Source organism: Camelus ferus, chromosome 1 (assembly GCF_009834535.1).
Source record: "Camelus ferus isolate YT-003-E chromosome 1, BCGSAC_Cfer_1.0, whole genome shotgun sequence".
In the NCBI taxonomy this organism is placed as follows: Eukaryota; Metazoa; Chordata; class Mammalia; order Artiodactyla; family Camelidae; genus Camelus; species Camelus ferus.
This window is the reverse complement of record NC_045696.1, coordinates 81,447,743-81,470,955: the sequence shown is the minus strand read 5'-3', so window position 1 is coordinate 81,470,955 and position 23,213 is coordinate 81,447,743. Positions and strand designations below refer to the sequence as shown.

At 39.0% G+C, this 23,213-nt stretch overlaps 1 protein-coding gene, 1 long non-coding RNA gene and 1 pseudogene across 4 annotated transcripts in view; 1 reads left to right on the top strand and 2 right to left on the bottom strand.

Annotated features, from left to right (window-relative positions):
* The window catches only part of LOC116665235, a 48,297-nt gene extending 36,364 nt beyond the window's left edge, over nucleotides 1-11,933 (top strand). For both annotated transcript variants that reach the window (XR_004321728.1, XR_004321725.1), the window contains 2 exons: nucleotides 9,386-9,545; nucleotides 11,848-11,933. This is a non-coding gene — a long non-coding RNA (uncharacterized LOC116665235). The remainder of the gene's footprint in view (nucleotides 1-9,385; nucleotides 9,546-11,847) is intronic.
* The window catches only part of LOC116665194, a 24,620-nt pseudogene extending 12,404 nt beyond the window's left edge, over nucleotides 1-12,216 (bottom strand).
* Nucleotides 1-23,213, bottom strand: part of SLC2A2 (solute carrier family 2 member 2) — a 27,578-nt gene extending 4,365 nt beyond the window's left edge. The window contains exons 1-9 of one of the 2 annotated variants that reach the window (XM_006188083.3): nucleotides 23,083-23,213; nucleotides 17,676-17,768; nucleotides 14,916-15,178; nucleotides 10,584-10,708; nucleotides 7,849-7,964; nucleotides 6,784-6,946; nucleotides 6,093-6,280; nucleotides 3,788-3,892; nucleotides 604-705 (exon numbers count right to left, since the gene is read on the bottom strand). In XM_006188083.3, coding sequence (XP_006188145.1) covers nucleotides 604-705; nucleotides 3,788-3,892; nucleotides 6,093-6,280; nucleotides 6,784-6,946; nucleotides 7,849-7,964; nucleotides 10,584-10,708; nucleotides 14,916-15,178; nucleotides 17,676-17,768; nucleotides 23,083-23,097 — 1,170 coding nt within the window. In that variant the 5' untranslated portion in view covers nucleotides 23,098-23,213. Of the gene's footprint in view, nucleotides 1-603; nucleotides 706-3,787; nucleotides 3,893-6,092; nucleotides 6,281-6,783; nucleotides 6,947-7,848; nucleotides 7,965-9,484; nucleotides 9,504-10,583; nucleotides 10,709-14,915; nucleotides 15,179-17,675; nucleotides 17,769-23,082 lie in introns of those variants that run through there. The other variant, XM_014562092.2, reaches the window with a different exon arrangement.

Here is a 23,213-nt window from a genome sequence, read left to right as displayed (position 1 = left end):
TCAGAGGTGACATTGCTCTCTTCCTGATGTCTTTATGTTGAATTATGTACAAGTTATTCTACTCATAGACAAATTTATTGTAGCCTGAGTCATCCTTAAATCTTTTGAGCTATAGGAAATCCTCTGGATTAGGATTTTCTATGACTCTTATTCACTCTTTTCCTGTGAAAGAGGCAAAGCAAGGATCCAGTGACCTTAGCTTCTACTTATACCAAGATTGCTAGACAGGATGCATGACCCCCTGTAAAGCAGCAGATGCCAGTGCTGGACTGGAAAGGTCTAGGCACTTGCCCAAGGTCACACAGGGAGCCAAGTGGCAGAGCCAGCGTCAGAACCTGGTTGGAGCTGATCGCAGAGCCTGTGGTCTACCATTATACTACACTGCTTCTCTGCGTTAACAGGCACAATTTACTGGCTGCTGTTCAGTATTTAAACCCCCAAAATGAATTCTCTTTTTCTTTGCATTTCTCCTTATATGCTATTCCTCTGGCTTTACTTCATAAGTCAATCTCAAATGTTTTTCACACACAAAGCACTTTAACCTGGAGCACAGACGTGCTATCATATGGTAACCAAAAATCTCACCGTAGGCACCAAACTCACCAGCAGCACAAGTCCCACCGACATGAAGATGGCACAAAAAAACATCCCACTCATTCCGATGAGAAACAGAGAGCGTCGCCCTGCCTTCTCCACAAGGAATACCTAGGAAAGTTTTAGACATATTGGCTTTATACTTCACTAGTTGTTTTTTGTTTTTTTTTTTTTTGGCCGAAGAGGTCATTTTAACTTACATAGCTGGAAAGAGGCAGTTCTGTTATTCCATTTTCTAGACGTGGAGCTGAGGAGGGGAGTGGTTCTTTCCCAAGGTGTCAGAACTGGTCTAGTGAACAGAGGTGGGTAACAAATACTGGCTTCATCGCATTGCATTGATTTGAACCTTCTAGAGGAAGAACCAAGCATTACCACCACCCGATGCTTATCACTTTGGGGACAATACTAAGAGGCTGGACACCTTGGCTCTCTCTGAATATAGTTCCTGTACATTTAAAATACAAAGGTTCTACATTAAAAAATGCCATCTCCCTTCTGATAATTATCCTGTTGCAATTGCAAGGGTTTGAGCACTGCAGACCCCTGACACAGCACAACGGTTGATGTGTCAACTGTTCTCATCCAACTTTCTTACTGCAAATAAAGTCAAATTGGGACCACTCAGGGGGCAACGTACAGAATTTGATCTCCTTAAAATAATCAGGTCTGCATTTTTCTGGTGAGCTTAAGTGTACCTAGTACTGGTAATAACCTGCTATTCACTTTGAAAGATAAGACTTTAAAGCGAAAGGTTAAAGTGCTTTCTTATCCTAATTCAGGAGATACATCATTGAGTCCTTTGGGTCTGTGGACCTTTGCATTAATGGTTAAGATTTACAATTAGCCAGGACCAGAGTTTGTTGACCAGACTCTTGCTTTACCCTTGGAATATGGCCAAAGTTGGTGAGTCACAGACACAAAAACTACCTGTCGTAATTTCTCACTTCAGTCAGTAGATTGGCTAGGCTCATAAATCTATCAGTAAATCAATAGCAATCCAATACCCTTCGTATACTGAGCTCAGGCTCTGAAAATATCTGAGAAATATTTCTGTTCACTTTCAGTGAAAGCTCCTTTCATCTCAGAGGCATTTTATATCAGAGTTTCAAATCACTTAAGGATAGTAAGCAAAGAGCCTACCTACTTTTAATTGTTGAGAAAGAAGTGGGAAAACACAAACCTTTCTCAAGTTCATAAAATTTCTCTCTATATTTTGACTGTTTAATTATGACTTTTAAAGCTGACTTGATGACACCATGTCAAGCTGCCAAGAAAACTGAAGCATCTCTTCAGGAATAAGGGCTTTTCCTGTGTCTGTTTCTTCTATTTATGAACAATTATTACCAATAAGATTATAAACTCTAAAACTACCTGCCTTGAAAACTGAGTCAGACTCCCTTCTTGGGGCCAGGTGGGTACTCAGAGAGGAGCTGACTTGGGTCGAGACTTGGTCAGGGGCTGGAGATGTCTACCTGACCTTCAGTCTCATCTTCACCCCAGACAGTGTGCATCACTCAGATCCCAGATGCCTACTTGGAGCTACTCTTTCTCCCCTAGACTCATGCTGCCTTCCAGTAGTAGCAAAAAAAATAGTAGTAGCAAAAATGAAAATTCCTCTTTAGGCACACTTCGAGTTCGGGTTACCCTGACCTTGATAACTTGATGCTTTATATTGCAAATTCTGTTACACATAACATGTTTTAATCATAGTCTCTATATTAGAAAAATATGCTGAAGAGGGATTTGTAAAAAAATACTATCCCAGGAGACAAGAGAGCGCATAGTCCCTTGGATTTCATTCCAGTACCAGGCCTTCATTGATTTTGAGTGGGCTTGAACAGGCATTATCTCTAAAGGCACATCTCCCGAAGCACTGGTGTTCACTTGCTATCTGTTCATCCTCCTCTTTCCAAGGTCCAGTTCTGTTTAATGTGGTCTGAACAAACCTGCCTTTTGATCTAGGTAGCCAGGCTGTAACTTATTGACCAGTCTAGGTAATAGTTAAATGTCCATGTGCAGAGAATGAAAAACAAATGACTAAAAGTATATTGAGTATAGCACTGTGACCAAAATTAAAAAGCACAAGGTTTTTGAACATCCTGCATTCAAAGATAAAAAATAAGCCAAATTATCCTTGTTTTAAAGTGAGTTACATTGGTTGGGAAGTTTTTTGAGTCTTTTGGTTGTTTACTTTAATTCTTAGATTGTTAGGTTAAATATTATTACTGTCAAGATACTGAATCATTCCTTAGATAAGGTATCTGATTTTGAGACGAATATGTGACCTTTTCCCCTGTTGGGAAGAAAACAAAATTTCAAAAGTATATAATAACATTTGACATTTGAAAAAAGTTACATTTGTGGGGGAAGGGTATGGCTCAGTGGTAGAGTGTGTGCCTAGCAAGCATAAGGTCCTGGGTTCAATCCCCAGTACTTTCATTAAAAAAAATAATAATAAAATCTAATTACTTCCCTGCCACAAAGTATACAGTGCTGTATGTCAATTATAGCTCAATAAAACTGGGAGAAAAGAAGTCCCTCTTTAAAAATGTTACATTTCAAAAATAACAATAATGTCAAGTTATACAGCAGTTCTGCTCCCTTCTGTCATATCACACAGTCACGTGCGTCATCAGAAGCCGTGGCCTTGTGAGCTACCTGGAAGCCCCGCCCGTGGCTGAACATCACAAGAATTTGCTGAGTCAGTTTAATTTTGCTAGAGGCTTAGCAAAATATCTAATCAAGAGGGCCATGTTTATTTTAAAAATGTTTTTTCTAAGATATTGGGATAAAATAAAGAATTTCAACCATGAAAGTAGAGGAATCTAAGTGGAAGATCCAGTATTGACAGAAATAACAAGCTGTTTGCTAATTCCTGGGGGCTAAGTACAGAGCAAAGGAGAAGGAACCCAGGTATTTACACAAAAATACCAAGCGTCAATTCACAAATCAGTGACAAATGGCCTCCTTGGCAGATAAGGAGAACCAGTGACCTACCCTGCTCAGTCATGTCTCATCTTAGTACAGTGGTTGGTTATTCACATACAGGGCTCTTCCTGTGACCCACGTGGTTCTACCTACATACCCAGTACACGTGGAAAATGTCATTGGTTGCTTTTAGCTCACAAGGTTTTTTACTCCCATTTCTGGGCTGAGGAACAAGCAGACTATTTATCTAGGGTATTTTACTTACAGAGACAGCAGTGAAAACTGTGTTGACAGCACCAACTCCAATGGTTGCATAAACAGGTTGGCTGATTCCAGCCATCTGAAAAATGCTGGTTGAATAGTAAAAGATCTGCAAAATAATAATAGTTTAGTCTTATCAAGAAGCCTAGGACTGATGGCTTTAAAGCAAGAAATATTTTAGGTTGTTTATTTTTAGTTGTTTCTGTGGAACCTGGGTCCCTAGAATTTCCAGAATGTTTCATCTGCCCTCTCCTTCCAGGACAGGAGAAATCACAGTCTTTCTTTATTGTGTCAAGATTCCAAACACTTAAACGTTCTCCTTATGTTTAGTTGAAATCTCTACATATGCACTTTATTTTTTTTTCAGTTTTAAAACCTTTTGTTAAAGTATAAAATACATGCAGAAAAGTGCACATCACTTAAGTGTACAGCTCAATTGATTTTCACAAAATAAACACGCCTGTATAATCAGCGTCCAGATCAAAGAATAAATTGTTTCTTGCCCTCCAGAAGCCCCCTGAATGTCACCTTTTCTCCAAATGAAACTCAGCTTCTACCACTGTAGATAAATTTTGTCTAGTTTTGTATTTGACATAAGTGGAACCACATTGTATGTATTTTGTATTTGGCATCAACATTACCTTTGTGAGAATCATTCACACTGTTGTGTTTGTAGACTGTTCATTATCATGGCTATGTAAAAGTAGTATATTATTGTATTAGCATACCACAATTTACCTACCCATTGATGGGTGTTTAGGTAGTTATCATTTAGAGTGGTTATGAATAGTGCTGCTATGAACATTCTAGTACAAGCCTTTTGCTAAAATATGTACACATTTACACTTAGGACTAGAATTGCTGGATCATAGCGTATGCACGTTCTCAACTCTGACAGACCCTGCCTAACAGTTTTCCAAAGAAGTTGTGCCAATTTGTGCTCTCACCAGTGTGTGTAAGAGTTCTGGTTGTCATTGCATTTAATCCAAAATTTCCCACTAATCTTAGTGGAATTGGAAAAATCTGACTCACAACCTCCTTAATGGCCTTTATTATTTAGTTAAATCCTTACGTTTATAATAGTCTTTTAGGTCATTTTTTTAATCTATCATCCTCTGTCATTCCTTTCTCAGGTAACATGTCCTACTGCAGGCACCTCTTCCAGCAGACAGGGCTGGTGCAGGAGACTGTTCAGACCATGTTCAGAGAGGAATGACTTACTCACTGCATGCTATCCCACCATTTTTAGGCTGCCCCATAGTCTCTGGTTGAACATTTCCTGGATGCCTCTGAGTCAGGCGCTGGGATGGAAGCTAAAGCAGGAAGGTTCAGGGAGATTAAGTGTTGCACTGTTGGGTATACAGGCAGAGCTGAGAGAAAGGACACAGGTTTGGTCTCTGAGACCCAAAGTTACAGAGTTAAGAGATAAAAATGGACATCAGGGGCCCCTTAGAGGAGGACAGACACCACAGCAGAGTGGCAGCTAGCTTGTGGAGTAAGGCTCAGGTCTCCTTTTACTTCAGCTCATGGGAATTATTTCTTTGTCTCCCCAAGTCTCTGTCCACCCATCAGTCCACCCACAGTGCCTTTGCGAATCTGTGATTCACTATAGAAGCCCAAACCACATTTTTAACAGCAATGAAAGGTGATAAGTGATTTTCGTTATCTAGTTTCTTAACAAATGCTTAATTGTTTTCTTCTAGTAGCTGATTGTCAGTAGAACAGTTTTAGTCTGAATACAAGGATTGGAATTCAAAACTTAAATGCTGCTAGTTTAATACACAGTATGTTTTTCAATCATGTCTTTTTTATTACACTCACTCACTGATAACATATCAGTTCACGCTGTTATGTATTTTATGTGCTCCCCAGGTAGGGTGTAAGTTTCTTGGGATGGTGAGAAACTTCTTTGCATCTGGATATCTGGTATACTTCATTTAAATAGAGGGAACCATGGATTCCTTTTGCCTAGGTTCTCAGAAATCCTAGTTTGATACTCAATTCTAGAAGCCCCTTGTAATTTAGTCTTTTTGGTATATTTATTCTCTCTCCCCCTCTTTTGTGTTTATTATGACTTACCTTTTAAACGTCATCTTAATAGACATACAGTAACATTGATTACTGACATTAAAAAAAATTTAAGCTAGTTTTAGAAATCAAAGGAAGCAAAACAAAGAAAATTAATGCCCATTCAATATATTTGTTGTAATAAGACATGTGATATCAACATTCTGAAATGTCTGCTAGTTATTTAAACTTAAACCCCTTTCACTTTGCTCTTAGGAGTTAGGGAGTGTTCTTAAACTCACCGCATTGATCCCAGAAAACTGCTGAACCATGTGCAGCATCAGTGCCACCAGAATGGGCTGCCGGTAGCTGGAACTGGTGAAGAGCTGAATTATGGAGACTTTCTTTTCACTTGATGCTTCTTCCTTTTCTTTTCTCATCTCAATGATGTCTTTGGTGACATCATCACTCCCTCTGAGTCTTTTCAAGCCTGTCCCCCAAAATAATCAGGTTGACATAACTCAGGTCAAAACAAAAACAAATTTATTTTTATTACCTTAATGAAAGAGCTATAGTTCTGCATAGCCCTTTCTATTACTTAATAGCATGGGTGTTGGAAATTCTTTCTTGTTAAATTAAATCTCACTTTTTTTTATTAAGAAAAAGCAGAACATTTGGCTTTATCTCACGACAACGAAAACTATAATTTTTTTTTATCATAGAAGCATAATGTGGGAAAGGTCTTTTAGAAGACTCTGAGTTCAGTTCTCTGTGTGTGGATTTTCTATCTGGGCTTGTGTGAATGTTCATGGTTGGAAAATGGCATGCGCCAGTCATAGTAAGTGATCTCACATATTCTTCTTACATATAACCACTAACTTCATTTGGAAAGCACTGGTACCAGTTTCATGAGTATCCATTTATGCACACAGTTTCTTATTAGCTGATAGTTCCAAAACAATAGGAAGAGAGTTAAACCACCCATAGACTTACTTATCTTTGCTTTGGCTTCCTCATCCAACCTGATGTAAAGGTATCTGGGGCTTTCTGGACAGAAGAAGAGCAGCAGAGACTGGAGAACGGCTGGCACAGCAGTTAGACCAAGTAGGATGTGCCACAGCTCATGATTGCCCAGGAGAAAGTCAAGGCCAGCAATCTGAAAAGGCAGGGAGGAAGCATATCGACTGCATAAGAATTTGGACCTACCTTTTGAAACAATTTGTTAAAAAACTCACTGGCTAATGGCAATCCCTGACAACTTTGATTCAAGTATGCGCAAGTATGCATAAGATGGAAACTATTACTCATGTAGTCTCACCTTAACTGACTTAGGAACACTTTGTTTTACAAAGGATTCACCTAGATTTGTTTTCATTAACTGCTATGGGACATTTAAGATGGGCCTCAACCAAACTGCCAAGTACACGTTTCAATATCTGAAACGACAGCAAAAATCATGCATAACTTTAGACCTTTGTAAAAAAAAAATTCTTCGATTATCCAGAACTTAAATAGTATGGCATCCACACAGCTAGAGCAATTACTCTGATGAGAACCAGTTTTGTGATCCCTATTGCAAGGAGTTTATCATCTGGATAGTCAGGTGTGAGGTTCCGAAGAATCCCTCTGAGACCACAGGATAGAAGGAAAGAATAGACCAGCTGAGCAAGAACTGCTATTGTAATCATTTGCATATTAAATTTGAGCAGGTAAGATGCTCAAAACAAAGGAAACCCAGGCAGCCAAGGATTTGATATTTTTTATTCCTTGAAATCTAAGTGGAATAATTTAATAGTAGAATAGCTCCAGAGGTTCAAGACTTGGCTTACCAGGTCACCTCCAGCGCCAACCCCCACACAACTCCAGGGAGAAAAGTGAGGGATGGAGTAGCAGTACGTTAGCTTTGAGCTAAAAAGCCAGTATCTCTATACCACATCCACTACCACTTGTGGAACTGTTTTTTTCCCTCTGCGTTGGTGTACAGTGAGAGTGGACAGTTAGGGAGGGAGACGTTGGGTAGAGTAGAGGGTAGGTGAAATAGGGGCTGGGAGTTTTCACCTGACTAATAAGAATGCCCATGACAATGGCCAGCTGATGAAGAGTACCCATGGCACCCCGGAGCGTAGTTGGAGCAACTTCACCAACGTACATTGGAACCAAGCCCGAGATTAGCCCTGCATGAGACATGAACATACATGTTAAAATGTAGCCAGGACTACCTCAATAACAATAATTTTGTTTAAGTACAGTCAGTATTCTGCTGAAAATCCCTTCCTGAGTTCACTGGAAGGAAGAGACCTTGCCCCCAACCATTGACAGAGTTTATGCAAAAAATATTTGGTGACAAGATTCCAGATGAAGTTGTAGTTGGAAGCACAAACAGAAATGGTTGGTCTTGCATTTGGCAATTATTCATAGCATTGGCTCATCTAGTTAAAAATCCATGTTAATTTGAGTTTACATCACAACGCCTTAGGTTATCTTCAGAAAAGAGACTGAAAAATGCTTAACAATATTCTTAAAAACACAATACCATTCTTAATCTAGATTCATGGGATTAAAGGAAACTAGAAAATATCTAGGCCAACCTCTTTACTTGGTAAAGGTGAGAAACAATCTACCCAAGATCACAGGGCAGTAGAGCGTTAGTGCGAGAACCTCAAGTGCTGCCTGAGTTCTCACAACGTGGAGGTGCCCAAGATCACACTTAGGGTCGGGGGTTGGCATGTAGGGAGGTGGAAGGGGATGAGGAGCTCGGGGCTCTTCTCCCAATTCCTCCAACCACAGCAACCTAGCTTCTTCTGTATTTTCTCCAAATAATAGGCTTCAGAAAAGATTATATTTGAATAAAGATTTCTGGTGTTTAAAGGAATACAAAAAAATTTGAAAAGCACTAGGCCATTCTGCCTTTTATAGTTTTCTTAAATGCAGATATAATCAGTCATGTTGGAAATGGTGGAGGATCCAGTCATTTGCTGAGTGCAGAAAAAGGTCAGAGACTATCAATGAGCAAGGCTGAATATAATGTTTTGTATTTTCTTAAGAATTTAAAAATAAGATTTGTCAGAGACTTCCTCCTATAGAGACTGCCTGCCAATCAAATGGAAATGGATGGTCTTTGTGTAACAGATGCTTTTGGAAACTGTTTCAATATATATATTTTTAATGCTTCAAATTGTCCTTAATATCTCACGTCAACATTTGCATGGTAGATACAGTATCTGAATTTCTTCTGACTTTTACAAGTAACTCTGATGTGCGTCTGTTGATTTAAATAAGAAGAAAAAACATGTGTTTGGCCCTGTTCCAGGCTGTACTATTTTTGTGTAATACCTAATGTTATACCTCAAGAACAGAAAATGCAAATAAGCTTGCAGGTCTGAAGTCATGTGAACCTGAAGTCAAATTGTATTTCTAATAATTTTTGGCAATTTTAATGCTTATAATAGGACCAGACATAATTTTAAAAGGTGGTTGGAGGGTGTAAGTTACCTAGCTGTGCTAGTGATAGTTTGCCTCACAATATGTTTATATAGCATTTATTTTCAATTTTATCAAAAATATTTTGTAATTTTTTCCTCTACTCTATTTCTAGAAATGGAGAGAAAAGAAAGAGGAATCATGATTTGGATCCTTTGATAGTGTTATTAGTAGCGTTTTACAGAAGAGGAAACTGAGTCTCATATTCACTTACAAAGGCTACACAGAGACAGTGCCACAACTGATTCACTCTGAATCCAAAGCTCTTTCCACAAGTGAGTTGACTCTTTACCTGGATAAAGTTATCCACACTTTCAGTTATTTGTATTAATGTTTAAAATAACACAGAGACATTTAATTAAGTAACCTAAGACTTCTGTTTTAACTGATCATTGAAAATGCATGAAATTATAGTCTTTCTTCTTTTCAGGTAAGAATATTATAAGTATTTTATGCACCCTTTTGTGCCCTCATGTCTCCTCTCCCGCCCCCAAAGAATATTAGTGGTTTGACATGTGGCTGTGATTCGGGACAATGGGTGTCACTGGCATTGAGAAGCAAAAGATTTGGCCATTTTAGAGAATGAGGGATCCTCCCTTTCTTCAGGCCTCTGCTGGTAAGTTGCTTCAGGAAGTTTGAAAAGCTATTTCCAAGAAATAGTGACTAGACCGTGACGTTCTTAGGAGATGCGTCTTCCCTCCATTCTGAACTCCTCTACCAGCTGCTTCTGCCCGATTCCCTCTCCCTGTGGTCCCCACCCCCTGTAACACTTCAGACAGCAGAGAGGGCTGGGGAATGTGGTCTGAGACATGGGCCAGGATGTCAAGGTCTTTCCAGATAGGAGAGACGGCGACATCAGTGGCCAGCCGGGCCAGAGGAGTGTAGTTAGTCTAGCAGTCTTCCCCTGTCTACTGAACAGCAGGGGTAATAACAGCAGCTGGCACTTTTGGCAGCTTACTCTAGTCAGATTCCACGCTGAACATTTTATTCTTGCAAACGCCCCATGAAGTAGATATTGTTATTCTTCTCATTTAATGTATAAGGAAGCTGAGAGTTAAATAATTTGTCTGAGATCATATGACTAGAAATGATGTCATTGCTGTGGATAAGAACATAGCTTTACAACTTCCACTTACTGGTCCCAAACTTCCCTAACTTAGGACTGCAACCTTATGCTACTGCCTTTCCCTTTTGTAACATCACCCTAGGCTCAAAAAGTTCCCTGCATGTAACCTCATCTGCCATTAGAATAATTTTCAGACACATATGTTTGTGTGTTTGTGTGTGTGGGTGGGTGTGTGTCCACGACTTACCACAGTAGAGTCCTGATATGCCTCTTCCTGCAATTATAAGAATGTGAGATGGTCCCAGTTTCGAAAACCCCATCAAGAGAGCTCCAGCTAATGAAAGAATGTTTGATACCAACAAGGCTTTGATTCTGAAAATTTGAAAAGCGAGGATTATAAATTCAGCATCAAATCTTGATAAAATTTATTTGCTTTCAGAGAATGCTGAGATTTTTACCTAAGAGTAACTATTTTAATTTTGCTGATAGAGATGGTTGGGGAATCTTAAACCATGATTGCTACTTTGATTTGTCTTTGGATTAAAGCATTACTAACAAGTAATATTTATAATGAGAGAATTTTGTGTTGCATGTGCCTGACCTCCACATTTTGACAGAGATGATTCAATTGTGATGATGACTAGTTTGCTTTAAGATAACTCTTTTGGCACTTTTTCAAGTAGTTAACAATTAGATTTTTCCACAAGTTGATTGTTTTAGACAATAATTGCCTGGTGCTAGCTAAATTCAATTCTGTGGCTGTAACCTATGATGCTCTTTCTTCCTTTTAATGGTATAGGTTTTTTGTTGCTATAGATCATGAAAGGAACTTTCAAAGTTCAGGTTTCTTTAGTATGAATTATTTGGAAGTAAATTAAAACACTCTTTTACTTTAAGCCTTATCGTAGAGAACTATAATTATTCTTATTTTATCATTGTATGCCAGCATACTTCCAGAATGTATGAATTAATGTCAGCTAATGTAAAGTGCATAATAAAGTTGACAATAGCAACAAAAACATCATTTTCAAAGTTAATCTTATGAAAAATTGACAACACTTGCAGATATCTGACACTTTTCCTCCTATAAAATAGGGAAGTGACACAAAAACCTTCTTCAAAGTTCAATCGATGATAATAAGGTCAATAAAAGAATCTGAGTGAACAGGTATGAAAACGTTTGTGTCACAAAGAAATGTAAGTATCTTATTATGTTCCATTTCAATGTTTCAAACTTTAATAGGTGTGCTTTTACTAAGGGAGTATCAAACACCAAACCGATTTTTTTTTCTGGGGTATAAAACCATATAATCTCATACTGCAATGAAACTATATGATAAGCCGAATAATACCACACAAGGTCCATGTCCTAATCCTCAGATCCTGGGAATGAATATGTTACTTTATATGACTTAGAGGATTTTGCAAATATGATTAAATCAAGGATTTTGAGAAGAAGAGATTATCCAGTTCGGCCCAGTGATGATGAATCACCATGATCCTTATCCTAGGAAGGCAGAAGAGATGGTGATGTGATGAAAGGAGCAAAGCCTGGAGTGATGTGCTTTGAGGATGGAGGAAGGGGCCACAAGCCAAGGGATAGAAGTGGCCATCAGAAGCCGGAGAAGGGCAAGAAAATGGACTCTTTCCTCGAAGACTCCAGAAGGAATGAGCCCTGCTGACACCTTGACTTCAGCCAAGTGAAACTGAATTTGAGCTACTGATCTCCAAAACTGTAAGAAAACACATTTGTGTTGTTTTTAAGCCACTAAGTTGTGGTAATTTATTAGAGCAGTAATAGGAAACTAGTATATGGGAGTTATAAACTACCCAAAGGCAGGCAAATAGAGTGATTTGGAGCCAGCCAGCTCGGAGCTGCAGTGTAGGAAAAGGCAGGCGTGTTTCTCTGGGAAGGGCTTTTTCTCTACACAAGGACAGAGGACAGGTAAATTCAATAATCTACCTTATGGTTGCTAGCTAGCTAACAGTGTATTCTATTAGCTGGAAAAAAATTTAAAAAGTCATAAAAGAGATAACCTAAAAGTATTTTTGATGCCAGATTGTTCTAAAGTCCCCCTTCCTTACCACAGGTGGATGCTGGAGCACTTTATACAACTTAAAGGATTTTAACTTCTGCTCAGACGTGAGAAATGGCCAAGAATAAATAATCTAAAAATACACGAAACGGTTGAATCAGGGAGAAAGAAATATATTTCTAAGTATATCTCTTTAAATCTTGCTCTAAATACTTCTGTTAGCACAGGCTTTGTCATTGCTGCCATCATCATCATCACCGTCTACGTTTGCTGACTCCTCACCATGTGCCAGGCGGTGTATTAAACCTTTCCTATTCATTTTCATTTAATAAATAGCTTGCTTATTTTCACACAGCTATTAAGTGACAGAGCTGAGACTTGGTCTGTGTGGAACCAAAGGTTAATGCTTGATTTTAGTGAGTTCCTTTTTTGACAGCAAAGACAGAACGCATTCAAAGGCAAGCTATGGATACTTTCCTTGATGCATGGTAGTGTGGATTGCACAACCGTGGTCACCCCCACCATACCCTAGTACGTACATTTTAAGTAAAAAGTGACCTTGAAAACCCAGATCTATAAAATAGTGGCCACAGACATCTATTGACTATTACACAATTACAAGGAAAGACTTTTTTTTTAAAGCAGTGGTGGAAAGGTATATTTTTATTTATTTACTTTAACTAGTAGAGCAATGACCTTGGCAATAAGGACAGTCATGTCATTTCTCAGGGACTCTCCCTAGAAAAATAGTTTTATGAGAGAGGCTGAACTATTTTGTCTTAATTTTGGAGTTAAAATGATTAATTTTAGGGCTGTTTTTCAAGGAGGATCATTTTTCTACTGAGAGTTGGAAGAAGTGTCACTTTTAGTTCACCATAAATAATTTGATAAATGCTCATTTGACATTGTTTTGGGGGTCTGACCATTGTTGATGCTAAATCTTGAGACTTGAGAGGACATGTATCCTGGTTCCATCACTAGGACACCAATTAAATGTTTTAGAGAAGTTACTGAGTTGCTAGACTCTCATCTCTAAATGAGGGACAAGGGCTTAAATTTTTTCTTCAGGGATGAGAAGTATAAAACATCAAAAGCTGCTGAAAGACTTGGTCTGTCCACATTTAAAAATTTCATTTAGTTTTGCTTAATTTTATTTATTTTAGACATAATTAATTTAGAAAAATTTCCAGTTACTGCTTAAACCAACTATGTGCAAATTAAAATGACTCTCAAATTTTTAAAATAAATAAAGCCAGTTTATGACCTCCATAATTTATGGATACTGATTTAAAGTTCAGCTAAACACCAGTAAGTTGATAAAAAGAAGAACTAACCATTTTCTTTTGTGGTAGAGGAAAGTCCCTTTCAAATGAGAACAAGAATAAAACTTGGGTTACCATGCTACCCATTACTTAAGAGAAATTCTTCCAGTCTTATTCTATAAAAGCTCCAGTACAGAGGAAGAAGTTATCAGAATTTAATAACCAGAGAGATAAAACTATAATTTAAAATAGGAATTTAAAAAGCTAAATGAATTATAAAAGATAGTTTTTATTAAATTACTAAGATAGTTGCCTATATCAATTAGACCTTCAAAAGTTTTTGCATTTTCTAAATTTTCCATATTTGTATATTTTTATCATGAGAACCAAAGTAATAAACAAAAGATGGACTCAAAGAGCAGAAAATAAAGCAAAAGAAATAACCATTTGATTTTTTACTTCCTCTTTGTGGAGGTGGGGGAATCCTAGGAGACTCAGTACGTCATGTGACTAAATGAAATTTGAGTGTAAAGAAGTTCTACTGATGTTTTTAATCCAAAACACCTGAAAGAAACCAGAGTACAGAAATAAACTAGTTTCTTTTCTGCTTGGGGCTTTGAAATAGCAGCAGCAGCAGCTGGGCACCCTGTGCCAAGTATATTGGGCAATTGGGAGTTGGGGTTATTGACTTGACCTTAGAACTTGACTGATCCAAATGCCAAATTATAACCTGAAAATGAAAACCCGTATGTCTGAGAAATGGAGTGATTTGGTGAAGCCAAAGTGAACTTCCAGGTTAAAAATTCCACTCCTGACTCTTCTATTGAGTTCCTGAGTTCACCATTTGTGCAGCTGTTTCTGAATATGTTTTACAAGTTATAGAGTGAGAGAATCTAAAAATACACAGCAGGGAGGGAGGATGTAGCTCAAGTGGTAGAGTGCATGCTTAGCGTGCACAAGATCCTGGGTTCAATCCCCAGTACCTCCATTAAAAATAAATAAATAAACCTAATTACCTCCCCCTACAAAAAAAAATACAAAAAAATAAAAATGCATAGCAAACTCACTTTTGCTGTAAATGCTTCCACAATTAAGCAGATTGTTGCAACAGATTTGTCCATCATTTGGTCCAACACCAACCTAACTCATAGGATCATGAGTTGAAAAAAACAACTCTAAAACTAATTCACAAAAGGAAAGATGATTTCTTTCCAAACAAATTCATACAAACCCCAATTACTGAAGTTTCTGTATTTATACTTATTTTTGAAATTTGCCTACCTTCCAAGCCGGTCCCCAAGCAACCCACCAAAAAATGAAGCAATCATTCCACCAACTGCAAAGCTGGACACAGACAGGGACCAGAACAAGGTGATGAGGCTAGCAGATGCCATAGTTTCTTCCTCAGGCCAAGAGATGGGTGTTGGGCTCTCTCGATGTGGAACTGTGGGCATTTCCTTTGTACTATGGATAGCATCGTTGTTGACAGCTTTTCGGTCGTCCAGTGGAATACCCAAAACATGTCTATAATGGGTTAATATTACCTAAGGAAATAAAATAAGGAAATATAGCTCCAATAATTCAAATGTTCTGTATATTTTTGTTTGTTTTTCCTTTAAAATATTTGTTAGATGTTTAAACAGGATTATTTCAATTATTTGTGTTGTGTACATCCTAACACATATAGATTATTTACAATTGATCATATCTTATAAAATAGAGGTTACAGATTCCAGTGTCAGCAGGAACCAGGCAGGAACAAACAAGTGAAGGAGGCAAGAAGAACCTTGATGACCAGAGGACTGAAAAACTGTCTGTATTACTGAGAATATGATAGCGAGTGGGCAGGGTTTATTTGTCCCATATGAAGAAGGAAGCTACAATGTGAGACTAATGTTTTGTGATCTTTAATTTTTAAAGAGAAGCCAGAAATAATGGATTTTTATGTAAAATTCCTTAAGTTTTAAAGGTTGGCAACTTTTCAAACTGAAAATATTCTGCAGGCTGAAAAGATAACATTTTCACTCCACTATTACCCTTGCAAAGCAGGATCTAAATTGGCTTGCCTAAATATTTTAATAGAAACATAAAAGTGGATATGAGAAAAAAGATTGGGGAAGGTAAGATGAGGCCAAAAATAAAGTTAGTATACAAAATTCAAGTATATATATATACATACACACACACCACAGCTTCTTTATCCATTCATCTGTCCATAGACATTTAGGTTGCTTCCACGTCTCAGCTGTTATAAATAGTGCTACTGTGAACATTGGAGTGTTTGTATCTTTTCAAGTTAGAGTTTTTGTCTTTTCCAGATGAGCAGCTCTTTAAATATGGAAGAGGGGTGGCTATAGAGAGGGCACTAAGCCAGCTGCCAGTGGGAGACTCTCTTCTCAGGTCTGGCTCTAGGACTTGGATTGGAGGAGGGGAAACCTTAGATTATTTTTCCCTCTAAGATTGAAGAAGATGGTTTAAATAAGAAAAAGTTCTCCTATGAGAAGAGGTTCTGTCACTTCCAAATTATGGTGATACTGCGCTAAATTTCAGGAATCCTGCTAAATTGGCGTGTGTTGTCATCACCCACAGAAAAAAGATGTGACCTCCAGCGTTATTCCCTAAATCCCTCAGCCCAGGAAAGGCCTCCCACACTCATGACATGTGGGAGCCCAACCAGAGCGCAGCCTCAGCCCCAGGAGCAACCCTTTTCATGTGATGGACTGTACACATTTCACACACTCACACCTTGTAGAATCTTACATTTTCTTTAGAGTTCAATGTTGTAAGAGAAGCAGATGAAATATGATGGATTCATAAATGGCGCCCAGCAACTGCTTTTACCGTCACCTTATGCCACTCCTTCCCCTAGCTTCTCTTCTCTGTGTGTGTGTGTCTCTCTCCTTCATTCACTAAACACTTTGTTGTTTACATCAATTGTTATGTTTGGCACTGGTGGTAGGAAGAGGGTCAAGACTACAACCTCACCCTCAATGACCTGACAGTCTGAGTTAGAGAAGAAGGAATGGAGTCCTGATTCACCCATTTACAGGCTGTGAGAGCTGAGAGCAATGACATCCCTCTCCTGCCTGTGCACTAGATACCGGAGTAGGGATGCACAAAATAAATGAGAAAAATGATAGCAATTATTCAATATTAAAAAAAATACCCATCCAAATAGTCATCATGGAGAAAATCCAGACTTTGTTGGACTTCGTAACAGTTATTTAAGAGTTTTGTATTATTTTGCTTTGAGTCACCTATGGGAGACAAGAGTCGGGGGAAGGACTAGAATCGTTTTAGTGTTAGGGCTCCTGAGGGGTTTTTGCTTGTCTTTATTTTTGGTGACGAGAACTCTTATGATTTACTCTCAACAACTTTCATACACAATGTACAGCGGTGTTAATTATATTTATCATGTTGTGCTTTACATCCCCAGTACTTATTTACCTTATAGCTGGAAGTTTATACCTTTTGACTGTCTTCATCTAACAACCCCACCACCCACCGCTGGGGCTCCTAAATATTTTGATGTGGCCAAGAAATGGGCACAATAACGTTGTTGGGTGAGTGAGACTGGGGAGTGCATATGTTAAACTGCCTGACGCACAGTGAGTTGGTGCTCAGTACCTTTGTGCACCGAGAAAACCCTGTCCTTCCATCATTTCCTTTTATTCCCTGGCATTTCCATCCGTGTGTGACTGGGAACTCTGGAATGTGTGCTGCAATAAGCTGTTAAGCTTAAAAAAAAAAAAAAAACCTGAGGCATGTGGTATTCTGACTGCAGTTTTCTGTGAGCTCAGCAAACAGCAGAATCAGAGATCAAGAATTGTTTATTACCCTTTCTTTTTCTGCGAGGGCTATTACATGAGGAGTCAAGGCCAAGTTATCAGCTTTGGAACCATGCATGTGGCTCCTGACAGAAGACCAGGACTACCCCGTGTTCCCCACGTGGGCACCCTTTATCTCTCTGGATGAGGAGCAGGTATCTTTCTGTCACTGGTAGAAATTGCCAAAAAGAGAACTTGTACATGTTTCACTTGCCTGTTGAGGTGCGTTGATCACACCAATGTCGTATCCAAACTGGAAGGAAGCCAGCACGGCAGTGAAGACAGCAAAAACCAAGGTCCCGGTGACCTGTGGGGAATGGAGCACAGGGCTGGGACACACCAGGAAATTTCAGTTACCCATTGTCCCATGCAGCGTGGACTTCTCACAGGCTCCACAGGCTGATTCTTGCCCCTTGATACTCGTTCACCGTGTGTCCTGTGCTCCCGGCAGGGCAGGGTACATTCTTATGGGAGTGGGGGCACCATTCATTTCCCCTACACTGTGAAAGTCTGGGACAGCTTCGTCCAGAGGAGGAACCGAGCATATTTTTATAAAATACATATATAGCTAGTATAACTTATATGTATTGAAGCTTCAATGCCTGATACTGAGTATTTTGCCTACTGCATGCGCTATGTGCTTCATCTCATTTACTATTGCTACTATTGTGTTATTGCTACTATAGTGTTCTCTTGCTACTATTACAAATAACCAAAAAAGCAGTGGCTTAAATAACACAGATTTATTATTTTACAGTTTTTTACAGTTCTTATAGCTCGTAAGTCTGGTACAAGTCTCACTAGACTAAAATTAAAGTGTCGGCAAGTGTTCCTTTCTGGAGGCTGTAGGGGAAAATTCAGGTTGATGGTAGACTTCAGTTCCTCACGGTTGTAGGACCAGGGTTTGGGCTGGCTTAAAGCAAGGGCCGCTCCCAGCTCTAGAGGCCACAACGTTCCTTGGTTAGTGGTGCCCTTCCTCCATCTTCATAGCCAGAAATGGGCTGGTCAAGCCCCTTGTTCCATCTCTCTGACTCTGACCACAGCCAGGAAAGTTCTTCCCTTTTAAGAATTTATGAAGTTAGTTTTGGTCCGTCTGGAGAACCCAGGAGAATCTCCCTATCTCAAGGTCCATAAAGTTAATGACATTTGTAAAGGCCTTTTTACTATGTACAGTAACATACTCATAGGTTCTGGGGACAAGATCATGGACATCTTTTGAGGACCATTATTCTGCCAACCACACTACTCATGACAGCACCATCAGTATCCCTATTTTATACATAACTAGGTTAAGGTCTCACAGCCAGTAACTTGTAAAATAAAGATTTGGATTCAGGATCTATACTTTTAATTACTTGGTTCTTTTGCATTTCTCATTGGTCAAAACCAAACAGTCAAAAACCAAACATATCTGAAAATACAGGATCCTAATCTTTCTAAATTGAAAAAAAGATCCGGGAGTGCACATATTCATAGAAATTGCCAGTTGTGATGCTAAAGCCGAGTCACCAAACACACAAATTCCAAGTGCATTTTCCATTTTCCAGCCACTCACTACACAAATCCCCACCTTCCTCACACACCCAGAGAAAACCTTCATGAAGTCTCTGGACAAAAGTTGAAAATAACAAAGAATGGCTACTCAACCACTCACCTGTAACTCACCTGAAGAACCACCTCAGGTCCTACCCACCACCAAACCCAGGGCCGTGACATACTCACCCAGTTCATCCCTGCATCTCCCTTTCTTCCTCTGGCAGAGTCTCCAAGCACTCTGCGTCTAAGTGACTGTTCCTCCCACTCCACCCCTGGGCTTCTACTCTCTGCTGGCTCTCTCCTCCTGTCCCCCCTGGACAAGCATATAGTTCATTTCCTCTTATTTTGAGCCCAACCGGTGACCATGGCAATGCTGAGCAGGGGTGCTACAGAAGTGGCAGTTGGGGCTGAAGGTGGTGGCTGCAGCAGGTTGGGTCCCCCATAGTGGCCTTGCCCTGCCACTCCACATACACAGTCTCAGTTACAATAGGGTTAATTTTTCCTACATTACGTTGACAAAAATGATAGTTAATTTTCAAAGACAGAAGGTCTCTCGAGCTCCTGTCCCATTATCTCCTGATCAAATCGTTCTCAGTCATTACTATAGAAATACTGGAGCTGCCCCTAACAGCAAAACAGCCATTGTGAAGGAGATAGGAGAGGTTTTAAATGTTTAGAAATCTTAGAGTGTTCTTTTTTTTTAAACACTTTTATTGTGGTATGGTTCCTGTACAGTAATCTACGTATATTCCAGATGTACAGTCTGATGAATTTTAATAGATGTATACACCCATGAAACCCATGAAACCACCACCACAATCAAGACAGCTACCATTTCCAACACTCCCCAAGAGGTGCAGTTTTCGAATTCTCTTAGGGTGTTCTTAAAGTCTTTGTCTTCTGGTTTCCCTGGCTTCTTTTTCAGCCTTGACTCTGGTCCTGCCACCCCATGATCTGCAGTTCCCCATTTTAACCCCTTGAGATAGAAATTTCATTCAGTTGGTCAGATAAGGAGAAACTTCATTTATCACTTGAATTCTCAACTAAAGTGATCATTTCACATATCAGTCTCTGGAACTATTTGATTGGATTTTCTTTGTTTGTTTGTTTGTTTTGCACCTCTTACTTTCAGGTTTAATTTTCCTCTCTGAACTCCATTTTAAACTGGCTCCTTCCTTCCTATCTTTTGTTTTTCCATTATGAAACAAAAAGAGCTAACATTTATAGTCAGGCTTCTGTGTGGTTAGACTTGGTCGGAGAAAGTTTTATGAGATAACAAAATTTCTGGAAACTACTACGTTTGAATTTTAATTCATCAACCCTCATCCATTACATTAAATGTCCAATTTAATGTCAAGGCTGACCCAAGGTTAGGTACATAGGAGCTAATGAAAACAGTGAGAACTTAGGACCTCACTCTGTCCATGCTCTGGATTCTAAGTGGTTTGCCTGTTCTCTCAACAACCCTGTAGAATTATTATTACCATTTCACATATGGGAAAACTGATATGAAAAGTAAGGAACTCATCCAAAGGCCGCTTATCCACTAAGTGGCAGAAGATACTGTCTTTTTTCTCAACCTCTTCATGGCAACAAGGCATTAAGCTTATTCTTTTAGAAAGACTACCTTCATTTGGAGCTTAATAATTTTAAGTTAGAGAAATTAGGTTCTATATCCAATTAAAATGTGCAGTTGGATAAATGTAGAAGAGTAGAATGGGCAAGTGGCTGAACCTTAACTTAAAACAAAATATGGTATTTATTTTGTGGCTTAGAAGTCAGATGGAGTCTATTAGGAAAAACAAGTAGGCTTGGCAGTCAGAAAACCTAAAAGAGTTTCAGCTATGCCCTTAACATCCCCAAGCCTCAGTTTCTTTGCCAAAAAAGTGTATAATAATAGTTAATGCATAGGATTATCATATATAATGAACAAGATACATAATATGGTCTTCCTATCAAAATTGAAAACAACTGATCTTTAATTCCATCATTACCATCTCATTCATCACTCTTGCCAAACAACCAGCTGTCAGTTTTTCAGACATCACCAATAATCTTCACAACAGTGCTATAAAGTACATGAAATTATTCCCATTCAGGGAATCAGGGCCCAGAGATTAAGTGCTATACCCAACACTCACAGCTGGAGAATAACAAATACTCCTGTATTGGAACCCAGGGGTTCCAACTTTAAACTCCCATTGCTAAACAAAAAAGCAGGTTTTCAGCAGCTATTGATTGAGTAGGTAGGGAAGAGACGCTTATACTGTTTTCTCTACACCACATACCATGAACGCCAACCCAAAGGTGATCTTGCACTCAGCTTTGGAAAAGTCCAGGAGCTTCTCAAGCCATAGAATTTTCAAGCTGAAAGGAACCTTTGAGAGCAATGGATTCTAGTCTGATCTCTCCCTTTTTCAGTTGAAGAACCTGAGTCCAAGTCCTTTGTCTGAATTACACAGCGCATTCCTGGGTATATCCAGACTGATAACCCAGGTCTCCTGACTCTCAGTCTCCTGCTTAGTTCACTTCTTTTAAGTCTAGGTAGATTTACAAAGCTGAAACATTATGCTTTACATCAGTCCTCATTCTGTTGGGTTATCTTATTAGCCAATTTCTCAGTTCTCAAGAAAAGTGCTAGAACACAATTTCTAAAGGCTGTAAGGGAATTTAATGATAGTTCTAAATGAAGCTGGAGCAACTGCTATGTGCCAGGCACTGTGGTAAGCACGTTACCTTCCCTCTTGGAGTATCTGCCAGACTTCAGTTGTTTGAACACTACCTTCATGATTTTTGCCAAATCAACATACCATAGGTATAGTTATTATAGTCTTTGTATTGTCTTTAAAGTTTTAACTACTTTAGCTTTATCCTGAGCTGTAATAGGAAACCATGAAGTCTGGGTTATTCCTTAAACACACATTATATAAATATATAACTATTGGCATTCAAATGTTTGTTACCTGAGTTTCTCTAACATACCTCATTTAATTACTCCCATATAGTAAAGAACTATTATAAGCCCTGCTATATCCTTATATCCCCATGTGTTTACATTTTGCCACAATAGAGAAAACCCAAGATCAATTGAATAACTTATCCCCAGTATCACGGAGGTACGTAGCATTGCCGCACTCCAAATCCATGCCAGCTGGCTGCCAAACCCGTGCTCCTAGCCTTGTCACTTACAGCAGCATAAGTTACAGCGGATCAGAACTTAGAGGTCCTACTCTGACTGGGCTACCCATTTCCCTACTTGTATGACTGTGTGCAGAGGTGGGTATGCTTGGTTGCAGAACACTTACAATGCAGCGACAGCACCATACACTTTTTATTTTCAAGGTTTTACTTTGAAAAGTGTATCTGCAGAGAAGTTGAAAGAGCAGTGCAGTGAACATTCCATAACCTTCACCTGTGTTCACCGATGGTTAACATTTACCACATTTGTTTAACTCTGTGTGTGTGTTGTTTTGGCTGAATTATTTGAATATAAATTGCAGACATTTGTGTCACTTCTCTCCTAAACACTTCAGCATGTACTCACTAACAGTAAGGCATTCTCCCACATAATTACCATAGCACTATCATATCCAAGAATGTAGTCGATCTGTTATTACCTAATATACAATTTTCAAAATGTCTCATTGTCCCTGTATTGTCCCTTAGATCTGTTTTCTTCTTCCTTCCACCGTCTAAGATCACTTGTTGCATTGTCAGTTCTTAGTCTCCTGGAACAGTCCTACCTCTTGTTTTTCATATATTGATACTTTCTGAGATTTCATACCAGTTTCATGATTAGATCTGAGTTATATGCCTGATTTTTGCACATTCTTTCAGTGATATGATTATGCAGTATCACTTGAGAAAACATTACACAGACTAGTCAGAAAACAGAGCTAGTATTCTTAAAATCCCAACTACTGAATAAGAAATATGATTTTTCAGCAGCTAAACTATCAATTGGCCAAGAGAGGTAGCTTTAATCTGTGGTAGCTACGCCTATCATACCCCAGATCCTCAGCACGCTCACTAACTTGAACGCATTACCCTATTCATGTCCTCGAGTGGACATAATACGACTTTACCTTATCTTCTGCCATTTTATGTGCTGAGAGTCCTCCTCTTAATTCCAGGTCCTGTAGTGAGTGTGGCAGATGCAGTAGCCAGCCTCTGCCTGTCTTTCTCCAGCCTTCTGAGACTAGTTATACATTAGAGG